General features: G+C 40.0%; 1 protein-coding gene across 2 annotated transcripts in view; it reads right to left on the bottom strand.

The window, feature by feature from the left end:
* Window positions 1-22243, bottom strand: part of REC114 (REC114 meiotic recombination protein) — a 94202-nt gene extending 71959 nt beyond the window's left edge. For both annotated transcript variants that reach the window (XM_045848682.1, XM_045848683.1), the window contains exon 1: window positions 22085-22243. In XM_045848682.1, the coding sequence (XP_045704638.1) occupies window positions 22085-22243 (159 nt within the window). The remainder of the gene's footprint in view (window positions 1-22084) is intronic.
* Window positions 22244-25293: the final 3050 nt, after the last annotated feature.

Genomic DNA, 25293 nt, shown 5'->3' with positions numbered 1-25293 from the left:
AAGCACTGGACAAAATTTAACATTCATTCCTAATTTAAAACTCAGCAAACCAGGAATAAAAGGAACTCCTCAAGCCAATGAAGGAGATCTATGAAAAACCTACAGTTAGCATCATACTGAATAGTGGAAAGTCAAGCTTTCTCTCTAAGATAAGGAATGAAACAAGGATTTACACTTTCATCAGTTCTATTAACACAGTACTGGAGGTTCTAACCATTGTAATCAGGTAAGAAAAATGAATAAATAAAAAGCACCCAGATTGGGAAGGAAGAAGTAAAACTGTCTTAATTCACAGACATGATTATTTATGTAGGAAATCCGATTGGTTTTCCTAGAACTAATAAATGGATTTTAGAAAGGTTGCAGGATAGAAGATCAATAAATGAAAACTAAATTAATACAAATTAACAAAGAGCTGGCATTTCAAATTTTAAAAACATCAAAATTTACAAAAGCATCAAAATATGAAATGCATAGGGATAAACATGACAAAGTTAAAGATCTGTACACTGAAAAGTGACAGAAATTTAAGAACACATAAATATATGGAGATATATACTCATACTTTGTTCATGGATAGGCAGATTTAACATTGTGAAGATGCTGAAGTAGGCAGAATAATGGTTCCCCAAACATGTCCATGTGCTAATACCAGGAACCTGTGAATATGTTACTTTACGTGGCAAAGGGGACCTTGCATATGTGAGTAAGTTAAGGATCTTAAAAAAAGGAGCGTATCCTGGGTTATCTAGGTGGGCCCAATCTAATCACAAGGGTCAGACTAAGCAAGGAAAGAAGACAGCAGAAGAGCCAGAATCAGAAAAGGAAATTTGACCGCCAGCTTTTAAGATAAAAGGATGGTACAAGACAAGGAAGTCAGGCAGCCTCTAGAGGCTGGAATAGGCAAGAAACAGATTCTCCCATAGAGCCTCCAGAAGAGATGCAGCCCTGCTAACACCTTGATTTTAGCTTCACAAGATCTATTTCAGAATTTTGACCTCTAGAACTGTAAGCTAATAAGTTTGGGTTATTTGAAGTCACTAAGTTTGTGGCAATTTGTTACAGCAGCAATAACCAAATCCAAAATTCTTTTCTAGAACTTAGTAAGCTGATTCCAAAATTCGTTAAGCACTTCTGGTCAAGGTGGTGGCAGAGGTAAACGAGGCTCACCTCCTCGTGAAACCATATCAAATTACAACTAAACTATAGAACAACTATCATTCAGAACTGTCAGGAATCAAATTGAATGGAAGTCTCACGACTACGGAACTAAAGAAACCACATCCATCCAGGGGCAAAAACATGAAAAAGGCTGATCCCACATCCACATATAGTGTATAAAAATTCAGGAGGGATATCTCAGGAGTGAGAAATCCCAGCCCCACACTAAGCCCCCCAGGCCAGAGTTCCAGTGCCTAGGTGATAAATCCCCATAACTTCAGGCTGCAAATACCAGCAGGGATTGAGTCTGTGGAAAAACCTTCTGGAGTCCCAAGTAGTTCCTCTTAAAGAACCCACACATGGTCTTACTCAAACTCATTCCCTCTGAGGTAGAGCTTGAAAGACACCAGTGGCATGTGGGGACCAACTGAAGTGTCTGGCATCAAGGCAAGAGCTGGGAGACAGCTTTCTCTCAGACGCAAAGGTGGGCAGGGGCCATTGTCTCTTCTCTGAATCCTTCCCTCACAGAGCCACAGAGTCAGCAGGCAGGTGCACATATAAGACCCATCAGCCTAGCTAACACTGTTTGCTCTGCTCTGGAGATCCACTGGGACTCAATCCCAACCAACTTAATGAGCACATCCAAGCTGTTAACAGTGGCTTTTCCATATAAATGGATGGTCTTGGTTCAAGCTTCACAACTTCCTAAGTCCTTTCAAATAAGGTACAGCCAGCCTCAGTGAGTCCCCAGACACCATACCTCTTGCTAAGTGGCCCCAGGCCTAGCACTAGCAGCAGCCAGTCTAGATTCACAGCTTGGCTTCACCTGGGAATTGCCAAGCCCAGCACAAGTATCAGCCATCTCAGATTGATAGCTCAGGCAGGGTGGCCATGGGCAGAACACAGGTAGGGGTTGACCTTGGCCTGCACCACCTGGGAAACTCCAGAGCCTGCACATCCAGTGGACAGCTACAGACCATATCAGAGCATGACCACCCTGCTCTGGCACAGCTGATCCTCCACGGAGGGTGGAAGTGGGTGGTCAGTGGTTAGAGCCCATCCTTGCACCAGACTGGCCTGGGTAAATCCCTCCCGTTAAGTTGCCAACTGCAATTAAGGCTCAACTACAAGAGGAAGTTGCACTCAACACACACAAAGGGTATACCTCAAGTACCCAGCTTGGGTAATAGTGAAGGCTGTGCCAACTTGGACCCTATGGGACACCAACTAAAGTAGGTCATTCTACCAAGACAGGGAATCACAGCAGCTGTACCTAATACATACAAACACAGGGAGGCTGCCAAAATGAGGACACAAAGAAACATGGCCCAAATGAAAGAACAGATCAAAACTCTAGGAAAAGAACTAAACAAAATGGAGATAAGCAATCTATCAGATGCAGAGTTCAAAACACTGATTACAAGGATGCTCAAGGAACTTAGTGAGAACCTCAACAACATAAAAAATATCTAGTCAGAAACAAAGGATACACTAATTGAAATAAAGGGCAATTTACAGGGAACCAACAGTAGAGTGGATGAAGCCAAGAATCGAATCAATGATCTGGAACAAAAGGAAGAAAACAACAACAACAGAACAACAAGAAGAAAAAAAGAAATCCAAAAGAATGAAGCTAGTGTAATCAGCCACTGGACACTTCAAGTGTTGTATCATAGGGGTGCCAAAAGGGGAAGTCTAAGCAAGAAATTGGAAATCCTTCTGAAAAAAAAAAATTGTAAGAAAACTTCCCTAATTTGGTGAAGGAAATACACATTCAAGTCCAGTAAGTGTGGAGAGTCCCAAAAAGATGGATACCAAGAGGTCCACTCCAAGACACATCATAATTAAAATTCCAAAGGTTAAAGATAAAGTAAGAACCCTAAAGCAGCAAGAGAAAAGCAGTTAGTTACCTCCAGGGGAGTTCCCATAAGACTGGCAGCTGATTCCTTAAAAGAAACTTCAGACAAGAAGGGACTGGCAAGAAATATTCAAAGTCATGAAAAGCAGGGACCTATAGCCAAGATTGCTCTACCGAGGAAAGCTATCATTTAGAATTGAAGGGCAAATAAAGAGCTTCCCAGACAAGAAAAAACTAAAGGAGTTCATCATCACCAAACCATTATTATATGACATGTTAAAGGGACTTATTTAATAAAAAGAACATTAAAACTATGAACAATAAAATGGCAATAAATACATATCCACCAACAACTGAACTTAAAAAACAAACTAAGCAAACAAGAACAGAGACAGTATCATGGATACAGAGATCATTTTTTGATGATTGCCAGATGGGAGGGTGGTATATAGGGGGAATGGGTGAAGAGGTGAGGGGATTAAAAAGTACAAGTAAGTACTTACAAAATAGCCACAGGAATATAAGTACAGTATAGGAAAGGGAGTAGTTAAAGAACTTATATGCCTGACCCGTGAACATGAACAATAGTATGGGGACTGTCTGAGGGACTGGCAGGTGCTGAGTAAAGGAGGGCATAGAGAGAAAATTGGGACAACTGTAATGGCATAATCAATAAAATATAATAAAAAATAAAATAAAATAAAATAAATTATGCAGGAGTCCCAAGAAAAGAGACCATATACCAAACATTTAAGTTAGTCAGTTAACATTAACAAAGTACCCATTTTATACTGATCTGTTGTAAATGTTTGGGAAGAAAAAAACAGTAAGGAAAGTCCCTGACCTTGAGCTTAATTCATTCATTTGTTCATTCAAAAAATATCTACTGAGCACCTACTAGATGCCCAAGCATTTTTCTAGATACATCATTGAACAAAACATTAGCTGCCCTTATGGAGCTAATGTGGGATGGGATGGAGGACAATGCTACGGACAATTAACAATAAATATAATTAGTGGCATACTAAGGGTGGGATGGCGGGAGTTGTCAACTCTAGTGCAGGCAATATGGGAATGTTTTGCCAAGAATTTATAGACAACCTACTGAATGGGAGAAGATATTTCCATATGATATATCTAATAAGGGGTTGATAATCCAAAATATATAAAGAACACATACAATTCAACATCAACAACATGTACGAACCTTGAGGGCACTATGTTAAGTAAAATAGAAAGAGAAAACCAAATACTAGATAGTCTTAACTTACATGTGAAACCTGAGAAACAAGATTCACAGAAACAGAGAATAGATTGGTGGAGAACAGAGCCCAGGGGAAAGCATAGGGTGTAAAATGGTGAAGGTGGTCAAAAGGGTCAAACTTCTAGTTATAAAATAAATATGTCCCGGGGATGTAATGTACAGCATGCTGACAATAATTAACCGTACAGCATATATATATTTGAAAGTTGCTAAGATTTCTTCATCCCTTCCTCTACTAAGCCATCTAGAATATCAGCTCTACCTTGGACTGTGAGACCTTGGTCATGCACGGCAGAGGAACAACATACAAAGATCCTCGGTTCCTGCCACCATGAAGCATCATATCAGTCCTGTACTTTTATGTGTGGATAATATACGTTTATCTTATGTACTGCTATTTTACATTTTCTGTCACTCAGAGCTTATCTTAATCCTGATACAAAATATAACCTAGTAACTCTTCTAAAAAAGCAAGCTGCATAAAAGAATAACAACTTTTTTTTTTAAGATTTTACTTATTTATTTTTAGAGAGGGAAGGGAAAGAGATAGAGAGAGGGAGAGAAACATCAATGTGCAGTTGCTGGGGGTCATGGCCTGCAACCCAGGCATGTGCTCTGACTGGGAATCGAACCTGCGACACTTTGGTTCACAGCCCACGCTCAATCCAAGAATAACAACTCTTGATGATAATCCTATGTCTTCATAAGAGAAGCACAGTGCACAGCAAAATGGGGACTAGCTTGAGAAAGACCTGAGTTTTAGAATCAGCTCTTCCCCGTCTTGTGTAAACTTTTGGCAAGCTACTTAATAGAGTCCAGGCCCTAGCTTCTTGTCTCTAAAATGTTAATAAGATCTACAGAGTTGTGAATATTAAATGTGAAGTCTATTAAAATCCTTTCTAAACTGTAAAGTGCTATACAGTAGCAGTATTACTTTCTTAATCGTTCCCTCCTCCAGACCCTTTGTTTAGAATTGAGCATGAGGACGGGTTGCAGTATATCCAATACCTGTCACCCCAGAGATTTATTCAGTGGGTATAGCAGAGGATCCATGAATCTGCATCTTCAACAAGCACCCCCAGAGACTGTTGAAAGTAGTCTGCCCAATACACTTTGAGAAACACTGCTCTAAGATCAGGGCCTACCTATTCTTGCAACCCTCTGTTTGAGAGACCCAATATTTTAAGATAGTGATAACACAAGTGTTGGGAACCGCCCTGCCTGGTATCAGAAGCTGTAACCCCCACCTAGGCTAAGGCTAAGGGAATGCCCTTGGGACCATAAGCCAGCAGGGAGACAAAAGCTTATCTCCCTGGCAGAAGCACTGCTTCTGCTGCTTCATTCATAACGGAACCCCAAAGCTTGGTTGGTTAGCCAATGATGGGTAAGATTCCCCAAGGGGGGAATGACTTAAGACAGGCACGATCATGTGGGAGGCCCCCAAGAAAGGACTTTGGGGGTTACAGCAAAAAAGGGTGATGGACCCTCACTCCTCGGCTTTGACATAGCCTGAGTCCTCATCCTCTGGGAGAAAATCTCCTTATCTCTTGGTTGCCTTAGTTCCCTTGCTCCACCTAAGCCTGAAACAATGACAGGGTGGTACAGCTCTGTGCTGAAAAGGGCGGGTTCCCCGGGTGATCAGGCCTAAGAAAGAATATGTAAAATCCTGTGAAACCTTCTTTGTTTGGAATGCTCTCAGTTGAATGAGAAGGGTCCAAGGAAGAAGTAAGTTTGTCCTTTAAAGTTTTACAGCTCTTTGACCCTGACTCAAAATAGGCCCTCAGACTTCCATGTTCTCTATTGTTTGATCCTTACTTCCTAGCAATGAGTAATGAGCTTTTACCTGAATTCTTATCCAAAGGAAACCAATAAAAAGCCTCTCCAGAGGGGGAACGGGGTGCTCTCCCCACCAGGGTGGCCAAGCGGCACGTTCCCCATGTGAGGAGTGGCCCTGCTGCTCCTATTCCCCCACAGGACCTGGTTGTCTCTGTGTATGTTTTTAGCATGTTTTGACGAACATCTGCAGCCAAGATGGATACTGCTGGCCGGTATCCATCCACACACAAGGACAGTTCCAAAGCCCTTCCAGTCTTTAGCTAAATGCCAAGTACCCAACAGATAATTTAATAATGCTTTGTAGAACTGATGAACTGAAGTGGAAAAAGACAAAGTGGAACTGAATCAAATGACCCACAATGGACTTCCATTTCTGGCCAACATAAAGTAACAGGGACCAAATTTACTCTTTTGCCTGAAACAATGAAAAAAACTGGATAAAGTACAGGAAACAACAGTTTTCAAGATACCTGGTATCAGGTAATAAAGGATATGATTCATGAGAAATAATAGGAAATAAAGGAGGCGAGCTTACCGTTGCCCAGACTACTTCTTGAGAAAGTTTTCAGAGTGAAGTTTTAGGAGAAGAAGCCTAGGAAGAATCTGGCAAGGTGTCCCTGAGTTGAAAGGACAGAGTTGTAGATCTCGGGAGGTCAGTGTGGCTAGAGTTTTCAGTTCAGAATACCAGAGGAGAGACCTGCACAGAGAGAGAACTCCTGATAACCACTGTGACTCCTCAAGTCTTCGGCACATAGATGCATGAGTAAACTACTGGAGGCTGGGCAAAAAACCACCTGAAAGCATTTATGGAACCTTAAGAGCAGGGAATAGTGCTTGTTATCATTAACCAGAGTGAAAAACCTCATAATTTACAGGGCACTGGTAGAATAATCTGAAGAGTTTTGCCTCAGGAGTGGGAAAAAATAAGCCCTTGGTCAAATGCTGCCCTGGCCCCACCTGACAAAGCTTAAAAGCAAGACTTGAAAGGATCAAACTGTCTCCAGATAGATTATCCCAGAGAAAAGCTCAAGAATATTTCATACAGAAAAATATACTGTACACAGCAGAATAAAATTCACAACATCAGATATGCTATCAAAAATTACCAGGCATGTTTGCCTGCATAAAAGAAAGGAAATTTTAACTTCAAAAAGTAGAGGGAACTTCCGGCAAGATGGAGGAATAGGTGGATGCGCCGTACCTCCTCGCACAACCAAGATTAGAACAACAATAATTTACAGATAGAATAACACTCAGAATTCATAGAGGATTTATCTGAATGGAAGTCGGACAGCCAAGAAGTTGAAGTAGACCTGTACATCCAGACTGTAGGAGACGACGAGCCGGGCGGGCGCGGGGCTGGCGGGGGTCAGCGGCGTGCGGAGGTCGGGGAAAATTTGGCGCGAAATCAGCACGACAGCCATCCAGGGCACAAGAACGCAAGGTGATCCCTGAGTACGCAAGCTGCGGCTGGCGGACCGAGTGAGGCAGCGATTGTGGACCAGGGCAGAGCTCACAGCCCAGGATCCCAGAGAAGGGTCTGAGCCCAGGAGAACTGAACTACCGCCATTGTTCCCTCCCGCCACCGCCCCCGCCCCCGCCCCCGCCCCCACATATAACGTCACAATCTAGTGACTGGGGTGCCCAGCCCCGGTGAACACCTAAGGCTTCACCCCCCATCGTAAGAAGAGCGACCAGACCGAAAAAAAAAAAAAAAAAGGAAAGACAGGGAAAGACATAAGACATGTTTCCAACAGAACAGATCAGTCCCCCAGGACTCATCCTTTTGAGCGACCAAGAAATAGCCAATCTATCAGATGCACAGTTCAAAACACTGGTGATCAGAAAGCTCATGGAATTGCTTGATTTTGGGCGCAATTTAGATGAAAGGATGCAGGTTACCATAAAAGAGATGCAGGAAGATACGCGGAGGAGAGCCAATAGTGAAAGGAAGAAATCTGAGTCTCAAAACAATACAGTGGACCAGAAGGAAGATAGAATCAACCAAGCAGAAAAGCATGATGAAATAAGAATTCAAAAAATCGAGGAAAAGCTTAAGAGCATCCAGGACACCTTTAAACATTCCAACATCCAAATTACAGGGGTACCAGAATGGGAAGGGGAAAAGCAACAAATTGAGCACGTATTTGAACAAATAATAAAGGAGAACTTCCCCAATCTGGCAAAGGGAACAGTCTTCCAAGAAATCCAAGAAGCTCAGAGAGCCCCAAAGAAGCTGGACCCAAGAAGAAACACACCAAGGCACATCATTATTACATTAGCCAAGGTAAAAACGAAGGAGAGAATCCTAGAAGCAGCAAGAGATAAGGGGACAGTCACCTACAAAGGAGTTCCCATCAGACTGTCAGCTGATTTCTTCAAAGAGACCTTACAGGCAAGAAGGGGCTGGAAAGAAATATTCCAAGTCATGAAAGACAAGGGCCTACATCTCAGATTGCTCTACCCAGCAAAGCTCTCATTTAGAATGGAAGGGCAGATAAAGTGCTTCTCAGATAAGGTCAAGTTCAAGGAGTTCATCATCACCAAGCCCTTATTTTATGAAATGCTAAAGGGACTTATCTAAGAAAAGAAGATAAAGAAAAGACATGTATAGTAAAAGGACAGCAAACTCACAATTATTAACAATCACACCTAAAGCAAAACCAAAAGAAACTAAGTAAACAACTAGAACAGGAACAGAACCACAGAAATGGAGGGCACATGGAGGGCTAGCAGTGGGGGGGGGGAGGAGAGAGGGGGAAAAGGTATAGAGAATAAGTAGCATAGAATGTAGGTTGAAAATAGATAGGGGGAGGGCAAGAATAGTACGGGAAATGTAGAAGCTAAAGAACTCATAAGTATGACACATGGACATGAACTAAAGGGGGGGAAACGTGGGTGGGAGAGGGGGTACAGGGTGGAGGGGAGAGAAGGGGGGAAATGGGATGACTGTAATAGCATAATCAATAAAATATATTTTTAAAAAAGTAGAAAGGGCTTATTCTTCATAGAGAATAACACTTTAAATTGAATAAATGTGCCTTCATGACTAAAAAAATCACCAGGCATGCGCAGAACTACTATTTTAATATTTGTAAAAATAAGTTTGGACTTCCAGTCAAAATGGCAGAGCAGGCAAACACTATCCTCACCACAACAAAATTACAAGAACCACCTTGTAATTATAGAAGAACCACCTTGGAGAACCAGCTGAAATCTAGCTGAACAGAAGTCCTATAACAACAAATATAAACAAGAAGCCACATTGAGAATGGAAGAAGGGGTGGAGAAGTAGAAAGGGTTGGCCCCACACCCACGTGTGATGGTTAAAAACTAGGAGGGATATCTTGAGTGTAGAGGTTCCCGTTGAGGAGCAAGGGGTCCCAGCCCCAAACTGGGCTCCCCAGCCTGGACCACCAGTACCAGGAAGAGAAGTCCACATAACTTCTGGCTGTAAAAACCAGCGGGGATTGAGGCTGAGTGAAATGGAGGCTTCTGGAGTCCCAGGAAGTTCCTCTTTAAAGGGACCACATGCAGACTTATGGGGACTCACTCCCTCTGAGCTCCAGTGCTGGGGCAGCAGCTCCAACAGTGTCAGGGACATATGGGAGGAACTGAATTGTCTGGCTTCAGGGCAAGGGTTGAAAGGGTAGATTTCTCTGGAAATAAACTGCTGGCAGGCACCATTGTTCCTTTGTTCACCCCTCCTTCCACAGAGCACACAGGCAGACATTACTGTTCCTTTGCTGAGCCCTTCCCTACCATGCAGATGCAGTTGGGCACCAAATCTGAGTCTCCATCAAACTTCCCCCACCCTGGAGATTCACTAAGAATCCATCCTACCAAACTCACACACCAGCCCAAACCTATTTCAAAGGCCGTTCCTCACAAATTGCCAGCCTCAGACTAAGCTGCAGACTTTCCTAAAATCTTTCAAAAGTCCACAAACCCCAAACAAACAGTGGTTAGCCTTGCATACCCTGTACCTCTTGCTAAGCAGGCCCAGTTGGCACTAGTGGCAACTGGTGTAGTTTCACAGCAAAGCTTCTCCCAAGTGCTCCCACACCAAGCACAGGCAGCAGATCACTTTGTAGCTCCTACCAGGTGGCCCTGGGCTGGGCAAAGGCAGCAGCTGAACTAGGGCTATACCTGATCCTCTCCCAAGAGACCCCAGAACCAACACACAAGGTGGCCAGCTTCATTAGGGCACCACCCAACTATCTCCACAAGGACACACCCAGAGGGCAGACTGGGCAGGCACCAGAGACCTTCTACAGTGAATTCCATTCTGTGGAGTCAGACTGGGCACCACAGCTCATCTGCTATAGTCACAACCAATCTCCATAGCCAGTCAGCCTGAGCCAAATCCCACCCACAAGTGTGCTAACAGCAATCAAGTCTCTACTACAACAGGAGGGCACGCACAAACCACACAAAAGACACCCCTGGAGCACCAGCCTTAGATGACTAGTCTGTACCCACTGGGCCCCACAGGACACTCACTAGATAAGGACAGCCTACCAAGACTGGGAGAAGTAGTAGATCTATCTAATACATAGACACACACACACATACACAGAGGTACACAAACTGAGGAAACAAAGAAACACATCCAAAATGAAAGAGTAGGACAAAACCCCATAAAAAGAACCAAATAAAATTTTTAGAAGGACACTCAATTAGCTTAAGGGAACAGTAGATGAAATCACTGAGTTAGGAAACATAAAATGGAGATAGAAACCATAGAAAAGAACCAGTCAGAAATAAGAATACACTTATAGGACAGACCATATGGTATTTTTCTTTCACCACTAGGCTTATTTCACTTAGCATACTGCTCTCTAGATCCAGCCATGCTGTCACAAAGGATAGGAGACAAATACCATATGATCTCACCTATGAGTGGAACCTAATCAACAAAACAAACAAGCAAGCAAAATATAACCAGAGACAGTGAAATTAAGAACAAACTGACAGTAACCAGAGGGTAGGTGGGGGTGAATAATGGGGGGAAAGGGGAGAAGGGTTTTCAGGAACAACTACAAAGGACACATGGACAAAACCAAAGGAGGGTAGGATTAAGGGTGGGAAGTGGGGATGGCTGGGGTGGGGTAGGGCAGTAGTGGGGGGAAAATGGAGGCAACTGTACTTGAATGACAATAAAAAATAAAAAAAATAAAAATGAACAAATGAGGGGAAATTTCATCGATAAAAAGATTAAGTTGTGAAGTACAGCGTGACCATTAAAAATTAATGACAAAAAAGAAATAAGAATAAAATAACTAAAATGAAGACTACATTAGATGGAATAAACAAAAGATTAGATGAAGCAGAGAATCAAATCAGTGATTTGGAAGACAAGGTAGAGAAAACACCCAATCAGAACAACAAAAAGAAAAAAATAATAAGAACTAAGGATAGTTTGAAGGGTCTCTGGGACAATGTCGAGAGAAACAACATTTGTGTCATAGCTAGGTGGCTCAGTTGGTTGGAACGTCATCCTGTACACCAAAAGGTTTCAGGTTTGATTCCCAGGAAGGGTACATACCTAGGCTATGGGTTCAGTCACTGGTTGGGAGGCATATGGGAAGCAATGGATTGATGTTACTCTCTCATGTCAATGTTTTGCCCTCTCTTTCTCTGCCTTGCTCTCTCTCTAATATCAATAAACATATTCTTGGGTGAGGATTTTTTAAAAAGTGACAACATTTGCTTTATAGGGGTGCCTGCAGGCAAAGAGAAAGAGCAAGGGATTAAAAACCTATTTGAAAATATAATGATGGAAACTTCCTTAACCTGGTACAGGAAATAGACACACAAATTCAGGAAGGACAGAGAGTCCCAAACAAAATGAACCCAGTGATGTGGGTTGTAAAAAAACCCACATCAATACATCATAAATAAAATGCCTACAGTTAAAGACAAAGATGGAATCTTAAAAGCAACAAGAAAAAAAGAGTTAGTTTCCTCCAGAGGAGCTCCAATAAGACTGTTGGCTGATTTCTCAAAAGAAACTTTGCAGGCTGGAAGGAATTGGCACAAAATATTCAAAATGATGAAAAGCATGAATCCCACCAACCAGGATTACTCTACCCAGCAAAGCTATCATTTATAATTAAAGGACAGATAAAGACCTTCCCAGGTAAGAAAAAGGTAGAGTTCATCACCACCAAATCAGTATTCCAAGAAATCTTTTTTTTATTGTTCTTCAAGTACAGTTGTCTTCATTTCTCCTCACCATTTCCCCCACCCCACCCTCGATCCTACCCCCGTTTGGCTTTGTCTATGTGTCCTTTAAACATGTTCCTTGATGATCCTTACCCTTTTTTTCCTCCTAAATCTCCCTTCCCCCTCCCCTCTGGCTACTGTCAGTTTGTTCTTTATTTCAATGTCTCTGGTTATATTTTGCTTGCTTGTTTGTTTTGTTGATCATGCTCCACTTATAGGTGAGATCACATGGTATTTGTCTTTCACCACCTGGCTTATTTCACTTAGCTCTCCAGATCCATCCATGCTGTCACAAAGGGAAAAGGACTTCTTTCAGAAGAAAAAAGTTAAAAATATAAATAATAAAATGGCAAATACTACATATCTATCAAAAATTATGTTAAATGTAAATGGGTTAGTGCTCCAGAAGACATAGGCTGGCTGAAAGAACACAAGACCCTTACAAATGCTGCCTACAAGAGGCTCACTTCAGGTTGAAAGAAACACACAGACTGAAAGTAAAGGGATGAAAAAGATATTTCACATAAATGGAAATTTTAATGAGCTGGGTAACAACACTTACGTAAGACAAAATAAACTTTAAAACAAAGTCTATTATAACAAAACAAAAAAAGGACATTTCATATACAACAGCCAAGATTTGAAAACAACCTAAGTGCCCATCAATAGACAACGTGATAAAGAAGAAGTGGTACATTATATACTGGAATATGACTTGGCCATAAAAAAGAATGAAATCTTACCACTTGCAACTGCATAAATTGGCCAGAGGGTATTATGCTCAGTGAAATAAGTCAGACAGAGAAAGACAAATACCATATGATTTCACTTCTATGTGAAATCTAACAACTAAATAAATGAACAAGCAGAAACAAACTCATAGATACAGAGAACATTTTGATGATTGCCACAATAAAGGACATTGGGGGTATAAGTGAAAAACAGAAAGGGACTAAGAAGTACACCCTGGCTGGCATAGCTCAGTGGATTGGGCGTGGACTGGGAACCAAAGTGTCCCAGGTTCGATTCCCAGCCAGGGTACATGCCTGGGTTGCAGGCCATAACCCCCCGCAACCGCACATTGATGTTTCTCTCTCTCTCTGTCTATCTCCCCGCCTTCCCCTCTGAAAATGAACAAATAAAATCTTAAAAAAAAAAAAAAGAAGTACAAGTTAGCAGTTACAAAATAGTCACAAGGATTTAAAGTACAGCATAGGGAATATAGTTAATAATATTGTAATAACTATGTATGGTGTCAGGTGGGTACTAGAATTATCAGGGAGGTCACTTCTCAAGTTGTGTAAAGGTCTAACTACCATACTGTATACTGGAAAATAATATAATATTGAATGTCAACTGTAATTAAAAAAAATAAACATTTTTCATTTTCTAAAAATCTGAAATAATAACTTTGCAGGGTTTTAATGAATCTTAAATTATCCTTTAAAAATACTGTTATTTTTATCATTTTACCCTGTGTGCCAACCTGAGAACTCCTCATCCATATAACTGGACTGCTATTCCTCATATGAAATATTAACACTGCTATGGCGTCAAGTGGGAACTAGGCTTATTGGGAGCATCACTTTGTAATTTATATAAATGTCTAACCCCTTTGCTGTATACCTGAAACTAATATAATATTAAATGTCAACTATATTTACTTTTTAATTTGATAATTAGTAAATAATTCTCAGCAAATTATTGAACTACTAAATTTTATATTCTGATAGCTTTTAATGAATGAAAAATTATGGTGATAGTCAATACCTCAACATTTCTTTTTCATGATGTTATTGTTTAAAGTGTGTTCTTAATAAATAAATATTTTTAATATCAAAAAGGAAATAATATTATTTCTAAGACAAACAACATAATGGGTAAAAACATAAGCTTTGGGCACAGGAAAACAAGATCTGAATTCTTTTTTCTCACTTATTATTTCTGTGTTCCTGGGTAAGCCACTGAATCTCTCTGTGTTTTAGCTCACTTAACTATAAAATGGATATAATAATATTTGCTTCAATAAAGATCAGAGCAGAAATAAATAAGAGTGTAAAAGAACGAAACAAAATATCAATCACCAAGAGGTGGTTCTTTGAAAAGACAAAGATTGACAAACTTTTAACCAGACTCATCAAAAGAAAAAGACAGAAGACCCAAATCAAATCAGAAATGAAAGAGGAGATTAACAACAGATACCATAGAAATACAAAGGATTTTAAGAAAATACTCTGAACAAATATGCCAACAAATTGGACAACCTGGGGGAAATGGACAAATTCCTAGAAACATACAATGTACAAAAACTGAGTCAAAAAGAAGCACAAAACCCAAATAGATCAATAACAACAAATAATATTGAGGCAGTAATCAAAAAACTCCCAGCAAACAAATCCTGTACAGGGTGGCTTCACAGGCAAATCTTACCAAACATTCAAAGAAAAATGGTCACCTCTCCTTCTCAAACTAATCCATAAAATTCAAGAGGAAGGAAGACTTTCAAACTCTTTTTATGAGGCCAGCATTTTCCTAATTCTAAAACCAGATAAAGAAACTATGAAGAAACAATATTATAGACCAATATCCCTGATGAACATTGATGCTAAAATCCTCAACAAAGTATTAGCAAACCAGATCCAACAATACACTAAAAAGATTAAACACCATGATCAAGTGGGTTTATTCCAGGGAGACAAGGTTGTTATAATATGCTCAAATCAATAAATGTGATATACCACACAAACAGAATGAAAGATAAAAATCACATGATCATATCAATAGAAGCAGAAAAAGAATTTGGTAAAATTAGCACCCATTTATGATAGAACTCTCAGCAAAGTGGGAATAGAGAAATTATACCTCAACATAATAAAGGCCATATATGAAAAACCTACAGCAAACATGCTCAATGGGCAAAAACTAAAAGCATTTCCCTTAACATCAGGAACAAGACAAGGATGTCTGCTTTTACTACTCTTACTCAACATAGTATTGAAGTCCTAGCCAGCAATGATCAGACAAGAAAAAGAAATACAACACATCCAAATTGGACAGGAGGAAGTAAAAGTATCATTATGTGCAGATGACATGATACTGTATTGCACACAGAAAACATTGAAGGCCACCAAAAAACTACTAGAATAAACGAATTCAGAAAAGTAGCAGGATACAAAATTAATATCCAGAAATAGGTGGCATTCTTATACACCAATAATGAACTCTCAGAAAGAGAAACTAAGAAAACAATCCCATTTACTATTGCAACAGAAAAAGTAAGGTACTTAGGAATGAACTTAACTAAGGAAGTAAAAGATATGTACTCAAAAAACCACAGGACTTTGAAGAAAGAAATAGAGGAAGATACAAACAACTGGAAGCATATACCATGTTCATGGATTGGAATAATTAACATCATTAAAATTTCCACAGTACCCAAAACAATTTGTAGATTCCATGCAATTCCTATTAAAATACAATGTCATATTTCATAGATCTAGAACAAACATTCCAAAAATTTACATAGAACCAAAACTGATCCTGAATAGCCTCAGCAATCTTGAGAAAGAAGAACAAAGTTGGAGAGATCACAATACCTGATATCAAGATATACTACAAGGCCACTGTAATCAAAACAGTCTGGTACTGGCACAAGAACAGGCATATAGATCAATGGAGCAGAAAAAAGAGCCCAGAAATCATTTCATGCCTATATGGTCAATTAACATCTCACAGAGCATGTAAGAGCATACCATGGAATAAAGACAGTCTCTTCAGTAAATGATGTTGGGAAAATTGAACAGGTATGTGCAACAAAATGAAACCAGACACCAACTTACACCATACACAAGTATAAACTCAAAATGGATAAAAGACTTAAATGTAAGTAGTAAAACATACAAATTTTATAAGAAAACACAGGCAGCAAAATCTCAGACCTCTCTCAAATATTTTTGCTGATACATCTAGTACAAGGGAAACACAAGAAACAATAAATAAATGGTACTACATCAAACTAAAAAGCTTGTGCACAGAAAAAGAAACTGTCAACAAAACGAAAAGGAAACCCACCATATGGGATAACATATTTACCAATATTACATCTGATAAGGGGTTAACCTCCAAAACGTATAAAGAATTTATACAACTCAATATGAGGAAGACAAACAATCCAATTAAATATGGGACATAGGACCTGAATAGACACTTTTCCAAAGAAGACATATAGATGGCCAACAGACATATGACAAAATGCTACAGTATCTTTACACAATGGAATACTGTACTGCTGTAAAAATATAAGACTCTTATCCTTTGTGACAGCGTGGATGGACCTTGAGATTATTATGCTAAACAAAATAAGAGTGTCTTCTTATTTTGTTTAGCATATTTAGCTTATTTTGTTTAGCCAGTCAGAGAAAGACAGATACCATATGATCTCACTAGTGTGATGAAGCTAATGAACAAAATAAACTAACGAACAAAATATAACTGGAAGCATGGATACATGGAATACACTGACCAATGTCAGATGGGAGTGAGGTGGGGGTACTGGATAAAAGGTGAACGGATTAGCTAAAGAACATAGATGCATAGCCCATGGACACAGACAACAGTGTGGTAAAGGCCAGGGAAGGGGGAGTGGAGGTGGGCAAGTGGGTAAAAATAGAGGACATCCATAACAGTATCAACAATAAATTTTTTAAAAATATATAAATAATTCTGAGCAAATATTGGACTATTTTTTTATTCTGATAGCTTTTGATAAATGGAAAATTATGGTGATAGTCAATATCTCAAAAACATTTTCATAATACTATTTTTTAAATTTTATGTATATTTTTATTGATTCCAGAGAGAGACAGAGAGGGAGGAAGAGAAGAAGAGAGGAAGGGAGGGAGGGAAAGAAAGACAGACATTGATGTGAGAGAAATATTGATTGGTTGCCTCCCCTACGTGCCCCAACTAGAGACCAAACTGGCTACCTAAGTGTATGCCCTGACCAGGAACTGAACCCACAACCTTTTGGTGCACAGGATGACACTCCAACCAACTGAGCTACATCAGCTAGGCTCATAATGCTACTTTTAAAGTGTGTTCTCAATAAATATTTTGACAAAATAGCAAAAAAAGAAATATTAACACTGCTAAGACAACATAGTGATTAAGAACACAAGCTTTGGAAACAGGAAAAACAGGGTCTGAATTCTTTCTTCTTACTTATTTTTTCTGTGTTCCTGGGTATACCACTAAACTTCTCTGTGTTTTACTTCACTTACTGTAAAATGGGTATAATAATATTTGCTTCATAGGGCCAGTGTTAGAAATATGCCAAAGTAAATACTTAATAAATAGGAGCTATCATGTCATAATTATTGCATTACCATCAGAAAAGTTCACCCTTTACAACACTAGCTGTACATTGAAGTCACATGGGAATCTTTAAAAATTATTATGCTTGTACTTGAACTATAATAAAATAATTTTTTAAAAAAGTTCAGAGAAGTTACCTTTCAGTCAAACATTTACTGAGCACCTATCATATGCTAGGAAATATGTAAGCACTAGGAATATAAAGAAAAAAAGGATAGTTAAGAGGACCCAAAATATTTATGTTGAATTCACACTTAAAAGTTAATTTCAGATACAAACTTCATATTCTACTTCTTAATTTCTAAGTAGGGCAATTATTTTAAGTTCCTCTTATAAAAATTAAAGAATGATTTTTTTCCCCTTTGAAAGGAAAACATAAGTTGTCAGGTTCAACCAATTAGGACATGTATAGAAATCCTTGGAATCTGGAAAACATGGTGAAACTTAAATTTGAAAGCAACCTGCAATTAATATCACCTTTCAAAATTATTCTCAAATCAGTAGAATGAATTATATTTAGACCTAAAATATATAAAATGAATCAATCTGTTACGGTGATGATCTTTTTTAGAAGGGCTGGGCTAACAGATGTAAAGAATTAAAATCCAGTTCAAGTTTGTATTTCATTTGCTCATTCCAATTAAATGACAGATGGCTTAAATACAAATCTTATTAATAAAATGTTTGCATGTTCATTATGAAGCTGATTGCCTTATCTCATTCATTTTAGTAATTTTATTAATCTTACTACATAACTGCTCATTTCATTCTAGGGCTTCTAAACTTTTGCCTCTTAAAGTGTGGTCCCAGGACCAACAGCATCCCCTGGAAGCTTGTTAGGACTACAGAATTTTATTCCCCATATCAAACCTACTGAGTCAGAATTTGCATTTAAAACAATTTCCTAAGTGATTTGTATATACATTGAAGTCTGAGTAGCACAGTTCTAAACTGTTCATTTTTTCAGTGTTAGAAAAAGTTTATTTCCTTCCAAGTTGTGATTAATTTACCTCCAGATAGTAACTTTTAATAAGAATAATGCAATTCAGTCAAATAAATCAAGTCAATATACATATATGTTAAGATTCTACATGGAATATTTATGTCTAACACTTCACTTACCTCTCAAATTGGACTTCAAGTCTTAGAATTCTTGTTGTACTATTCATTTTTTCTCGAGTCAACATCTTTGCCTTAGCATATGACCATTATGATTAAAGTCTGTGATTAAGCAACTAAAATACTAGGAGATCAGATTGTCCACATAATTTCAGAAAAAACGAAAAAAACTCAAAATAGGTTCAACCGAAGTTGAACTTGAAAGTTCCCTAGAGGAAAAAAAGATCAGAATGACTCTATCCTTCAAAAGAATATATTTTTATGCTTCACCTAACATTTTTTACTGAGGGCAGCACATTTTTAAAAAAAATAAGAAATTCACATGGAACCTACTGCAATACTTTAGTTGGCTCATCTTTTATTATGACTATTGCACCATAGTCACAGTATACATAAAATAGAACAATTCTGATTTCCTGCTCCTCCCCCTTTTATTTTTAAATGACAGAACCTAAGCTGAAACTGATCACAGCAGTTAAAATAGTTCTGCACAGATTCAAAGGAAGGTACAAATGTTCACTTTTCAAAAGCAGTGCAAAAGCCAACCTCATCTCTTTTTGTTGTAGCCATGGCTTTTTGCCAAATATTTGAAAACTGTGGAAAAATGCTGTTCTGTATAAGCAATTATGAAGAGCTTTACATAAAGAAGGAGAAAATGTAATAACAATCAAATCCTTTGAATGGTCAAATGCCCATGGCCTCTGGGTTGCAGGACAAGAATCTAAGAGTTACTGGCTACATCTGAGCCAATGGACTCAACCCTTAGGAGAATGGGTTTAGTAGAAGGTTTTAAGAAAAGGTTATCAAAGAATCTGTTGGGCAGTCTCAAAAATTAAACATGTTCTCAAACATCCCCAGTTTTTTAAAAAATAAGATCCTATTATAGCCCTGGTTTGTGTGGCTAAGTGGACTGAGTGCCAGCCTGTGAAGCAAAGGATCACCAGTTCGATTCCCAGTCAGGGTATGTGCCTGGGTTGTGAGCCAGGTCCCCATTAGGGGGCGCACAAGAGGCAACCACACATTGATGTTTCTTTTCCTCTCTCCCTTCCTTCCTTTTTCCCTCCCTCCCTCCTGTCTAAAAATAAATAAATAAAATCTTTTTAAGAAGATCCTATTATAGATCAGTTATCCTTAAATTTAACTCTTTATTCACTTCATTTTGCCTTTACAGCTTATATAATTTCTCAGGATACAGCATCCCACAAGAGTAACAACTAGGTATTTAATGCCCTTTTTATGGTCCTAGCCATATTGATTTTCAAGCTTTAAGTAGTGCCCCTAGCTCTAATATTCTAGAATTTGGTGAACAATTCATTAAGCCATCTCTCTACTCACATTCACAGCAAGGTCTCTCAGAACTATGCACATTGGCTCCACTGCCTCACCTACCAGTCACTTTTCAGCCCACCCTTATCTGGCTTCCACTCTGTTCACTCTATTAAATCTCTCTTGGTAAAGACCATAAGGACCTTTATGTTGCGAAATCCAATAAACAAGCCATAGCCATCATTTTCCCTTACATTGCAGCATCACTCAACAATGTTAATTGTTCTCTCCCTGTTGAAATAACTTTCTGTAGCTTTGATGGAGCTGCACTCTCCTAGGTGCCTCCCAATTCTATCCCTTGTCAATCTTTAGGGACTGTTTCCTTCTACCTAACCTACAAATCCTTCCTTGGGGCTTGATCTTGGAATCTTAGACAATCTCATGACTATAACCATCCCTTTCATGCTGATGACACACTTTCATGCTGACAATACATTTACTGGTCTGGTTTCCAGACCAGATCTTCCCGCTGAGTCTAGACCAGTACACCCAACTACCTATTCAATTTCTCCACCTGGATGCTTCATAAACATATTTAAAGTCAATACATCCAAAACTGAAATCTTCGGTTATTCCCTCATTGTTCACCCTCCAATGTTTCTCATCCTGAAACATCTACGTAGTTGTTCCTGCTAAAAATTCAGAAATTCTTTACTCTCATCACTAGAAACCAATCAATCTCCAAGTTCCATCCTTTGGACCTCCAAAAGACAGCTTCAATATGCTCAGTTTCCCACCTCTACTGCCATCCTCCCCTCTCACCTCCACCTTCCAGCCTATCATTATTGCCTCTTATGTACCACACTGCAATAGCATTCTAAGTGATCTTCCTGAATTTACTCATATTCCCATCCAATTTAGTCTCCATACTGCAGCCAGAACGATCTTCCAAAGATGAAAAATGTTCCTACTTAAAACCTTCAGTGGCTTCCTATTGGTTTTAGGATAATGTTCATAAGCCACCTGCCTACCTCTCCAGACAACCTCATCTCATGCTCTCATTTCCCAACTTCTCCATTAGCACCAGCTCTACTCTTTTTCTCTGCACATTCACTACATGTGCTGAGGTTTCTCCAGGTTCAGGGTCTTGCACATGTTGTGTCCTCTTCCTGGAATAATTGTTTTACTTTTCTACCCACTGCTGCCCAAATCATACCACTGTAGACACACACATGCATAATCCAAAGCCTCCGGGTCCACAAGCAATAGTCAATCTAGACCAAAAGAAACTGACTGCCTAGCAATACAAATGCTGAAAGATAACACTGGGACAAAAAATAACAACAGCAAACCCTTATATAGCTCTATATGAGGCACTGTTTTAGGTGATTCATATATTAACATACTCAATACTCACAACAATCTGATGAAGTAGGTACTATTATAATCTCTAAGATAAAGTATTTAAGGTACAGAGATGATAAATAACTTCAACAAGGTCACAGATATTCAGTGGCAAAGCTAGGATTCAAACTGAGTCCTGTGTGAATGCTTGGCTGCCGGTAAGTTGATTATAAACTATTCAACCCTCCCTTCCACATATGGGATGTGGAACTGGTTTACATAACCATACAGTTAATGGACAAACACATACATGAGGGTAGAGATCATTTCTATCTTGTCCACTGATGAATCCCCAACCTCTTGAATAATATCTAACGTATAACTGATGCTCAAAAACATCTATTGAATATATGAATGTTATTTGAGAACCTACTGGGTTCCAATCATGTCTCACAATATATCTGACCATTCTGTTGGTCAGCTGTCTGCTAACCACTCCTGCAGTCCCTAGGCGTCCCCTCCTCCTGTCCGCGTGCCGTTCAGGGAGCGGCCGCCTGTAGGGCAGCAGGCCGCAGTCTTCTCACCCTCCTTGCTGAGGTGAGGGCCTCGCGGCCTCTCCTGCCCTCAGGCCTCACCTTCCATGTAGGGGAAGAGGCCATCCCAGCGTCCAGCCCAGGCGCAGGCGGCTCTCCCGCGCCCAAGAGTACGAAACGGCCGTACCGCTGCAGTGGCCACTGTGCTGCATCTCCACTGGGAAGCCCGAGGCCTGCCCCCTTTTTTCCCGCCTCCGCCATGTCTGGCTTCCAGGAGCAAGCAGCCGGCGGGGCCTGCCAATCCCGCAGCTGATCAATCAGGAAGCACGGCAACCCCAGACACGCCCTTCCCTCGAGTGCAAGCCAATGGGAAGGCCCCAAAGACTCCAGCAGGGGGCTCTGTGGCTGTGGATGTCGCTCTGGCGTTTGGGCGCCTCGTCGTCTTTGCGGACGAAGTGGATGTGGTGACTTCCTGCTTGAAGTGGGGCTGTGCCGCCTGTCAGTGGTAGTTGGTCTGGCCTCTGCAGCGTTCAGGCCTCACCTTCCCTCAGCCAGTCCAAGTCGCCATCCGGCGCTCTGAGGGAGACATTTCCGAAAACTGGCCATTTTCCTGTAACTTGCACGTGAGGTGGCGTTCCCAGGCTGCCAGGGCAAGGGTGTTCTCCTTCCGCAAGGCAGCCTGTCAGACAACAACGTGCCTGCCCACCTCTAACCCACCACAACACAGCCCAGTTAGGATCATTTCCTCATCACCCTGCAGCCCCCAACATATACTGCCTTCAGACCAACCAGTTCTCTCCTAAAGAACTTGGGATGGGATGCTGCCGTCAATAAAACGTGTGCCTCAAACAGCAGGTAACACTAAAGGACAGGTCTGGGAGATCTGTAGTCGACAAAGCACTTCTACATTTGTTATTTCATTTGTCCTCCCAATAACCTGGTGATGAATTAAAGAAGCAAAACGGAAGTTGTTTCCCCCCCGTTGAATGGATGGAGGTAAAATAAGGTCCTGAGAGTAGAAGCAATTTGTCCAAGGTTGCACGGACAGAGTAGAAGTGTGGACTCCACAATCTATCTATGTGTCCAACCCACTTGCAAAAAATGTAGGTATTCGTCCAGTCAAATTGGAAGCAATGCATACAGAAAGTGGGGCTATTATTAACCATACTCATAAACTTACAATGCAAACATTTTTTAAAACTATGCATGGCAAAGGGTATTAAATGCATAGACAATGGTTGGAGAGGTGGTAAGTTATTCATGCTGCACTGATTAAATATCTGCAGTGTGTAGCTACTCTAGTGCTCATACTGGTTACAAAAATGGGTAAGGCATGCACCTAGCCTTCTAGGACCTCAGGATCTAATAAGGGAGACAGAGGGAGACTCATGATACCTGGCAGTGCCATGTGAAAGGTATAAACCTCGTGCTTAAAGTGTTCAAATGAAATAAACATTTCAATCCTAACTTGAAGGGTGAGAAAAAGTTTCCCAAGGGAATCTGGAAAACACTGGTATTCCATATGGAGAGCAAGAGGAAGAGCAAAAGTTGCAGAGAAGGTGAGGTTTGGGGGGAATAAGGCCACAAAGGTGAATTGGGCAGAAGAGCACTGAACAGCAGCTAAGAAGAGTGAATTTTACTTGGTAGGTGATGAGGAGCATGGAAAATTCACATGAGGCAGTGGCAATATCATAATGGTATCCATTATGGATAATCTTTCAAGGTCATTAGAAAAAAATGCAACCAAAGCAAGTGATATTTGTTGCTTTTCTTTCCATTAGTCTTGTAGAACTTGAAGGGGTCAGATTTCAGAAACTGCTTCTGAAGGTCCTTAAATGACACAGCAGTACTGCATTTAATATAGTAGTAAATGGTCAGAAACTTGGTTTCAATCCCAGTTCCACCACTTGCCAACTGTGTGACCTTGGGGAAATCACTTAACCTCTCTGTAAAATAGGGTTAGTAAACACCTACTTTACAGGGCCATAGGGAGGATAAAATAGATCATATGTAGGGAAATACTTGGCAAATTACAAAGCAGAAACACATGTTGGCACTTGCTTTTTGCAGGGATAAAATGACTTTCCACAGCTCCCTAAGGGCGGGAGAATGGGAATGGGAGTCTGACATTTGGTCTGAGAGGCACTCAGTTTCCAGGTCCAGGGCTGCGGATGCTGTCAGACACCCTTCACAGGAGCAGATGGTGCTCACAGTTGGGACCCTGTCAGTGCCCAAGGACACTCAGAGCCCTGCTGGGTTCCCACCTGCAAGCTCCCTTCTAGACAATGCACCTGTGCTCAAGCTTCTGGGGTAACTAGCGTCTGCCAAAAACAGATCCTGGCTGCAAAGGGAGATTGAAAGCTACAGTTATAACAGAGGCTCTTGTAAAAACGTATGATATTTACAAATGTGACTTGAGCATTCAAGAGGTCCCAGACACTGTACTAGGTGCTGGGGATACAGTAGAGAAAAACATATGTGGCTTCTGACTTCCTGAAGCTTACAAGCTAGTGGGAATGCAGAACATGGAGCAAATTACTCCTTATTTTTAATGGAAGTTGTGTTTTTTTTAAGACAAATCTGTGGTATTTATTAGTGTATAATTTTATATAATAAAAAGCACAGATCTTACGTGTTCAATTAGATAAGATTTGACAACTATGTATACTTACGTAACCGCCAACTAAACAAGATATAGAACATTTTCAAAAACTCCAAATTCCCTTAGGAGTTCCTTCTTCCAGTCAATCTCCAACTCCCTAGGGCAACCACTGATCTGATTTTTATCACTATAGCATGGCTTTTCTGTTCCTGTACTTAATATGTACAAAACAAGACAAAATGTACTTTTTGTACCTGTTTCCTTTGCTTAGTGTAATTGTCTTTCAGCTTCATCCATGTTTTTGTGCTCATCAATAGTTCATTCCTTTTTACTCTAAATAACATTCTATTGTAAGATATCACAAGTTGTTCATTCTTCACCTGTTGATGGACATTTGGGTTGTTTGTTTGTTTGTTTTTAAGCTGTTATGAACATTTTTGTACCAGTCTTTTTTGTAGATATGTGCTGGGTTCTAAAGAGATATATATATATATGTATAAATATATATATATACATATATATATATGGCCCTATAAAAAAACTGCCAAAGAGTTTTCATAGTGGTTGTACCATTTTGTACTCCTACCAGAAAAACATGAGAATTCCAGTTGTTCCCACTGACATTTGCATTATGAAGTCCTTTTAGTTTTAGCAACTCTAGTGAATATATAGTAGTATCTCATTAATTTTCATTTCCCTGATGATGAAT

This window comes from Phyllostomus hastatus, unplaced genomic scaffold (genome assembly GCF_019186645.2).
Source record: "Phyllostomus hastatus isolate PE091 unplaced genomic scaffold, TTU_PhHast_1.1 phas_contig_62, whole genome shotgun sequence".
Taxonomy (NCBI): domain Eukaryota; kingdom Metazoa; phylum Chordata; class Mammalia; order Chiroptera; family Phyllostomidae; genus Phyllostomus; species Phyllostomus hastatus.
This window is presented reverse-complemented; position numbering and strand designations above follow the sequence as displayed.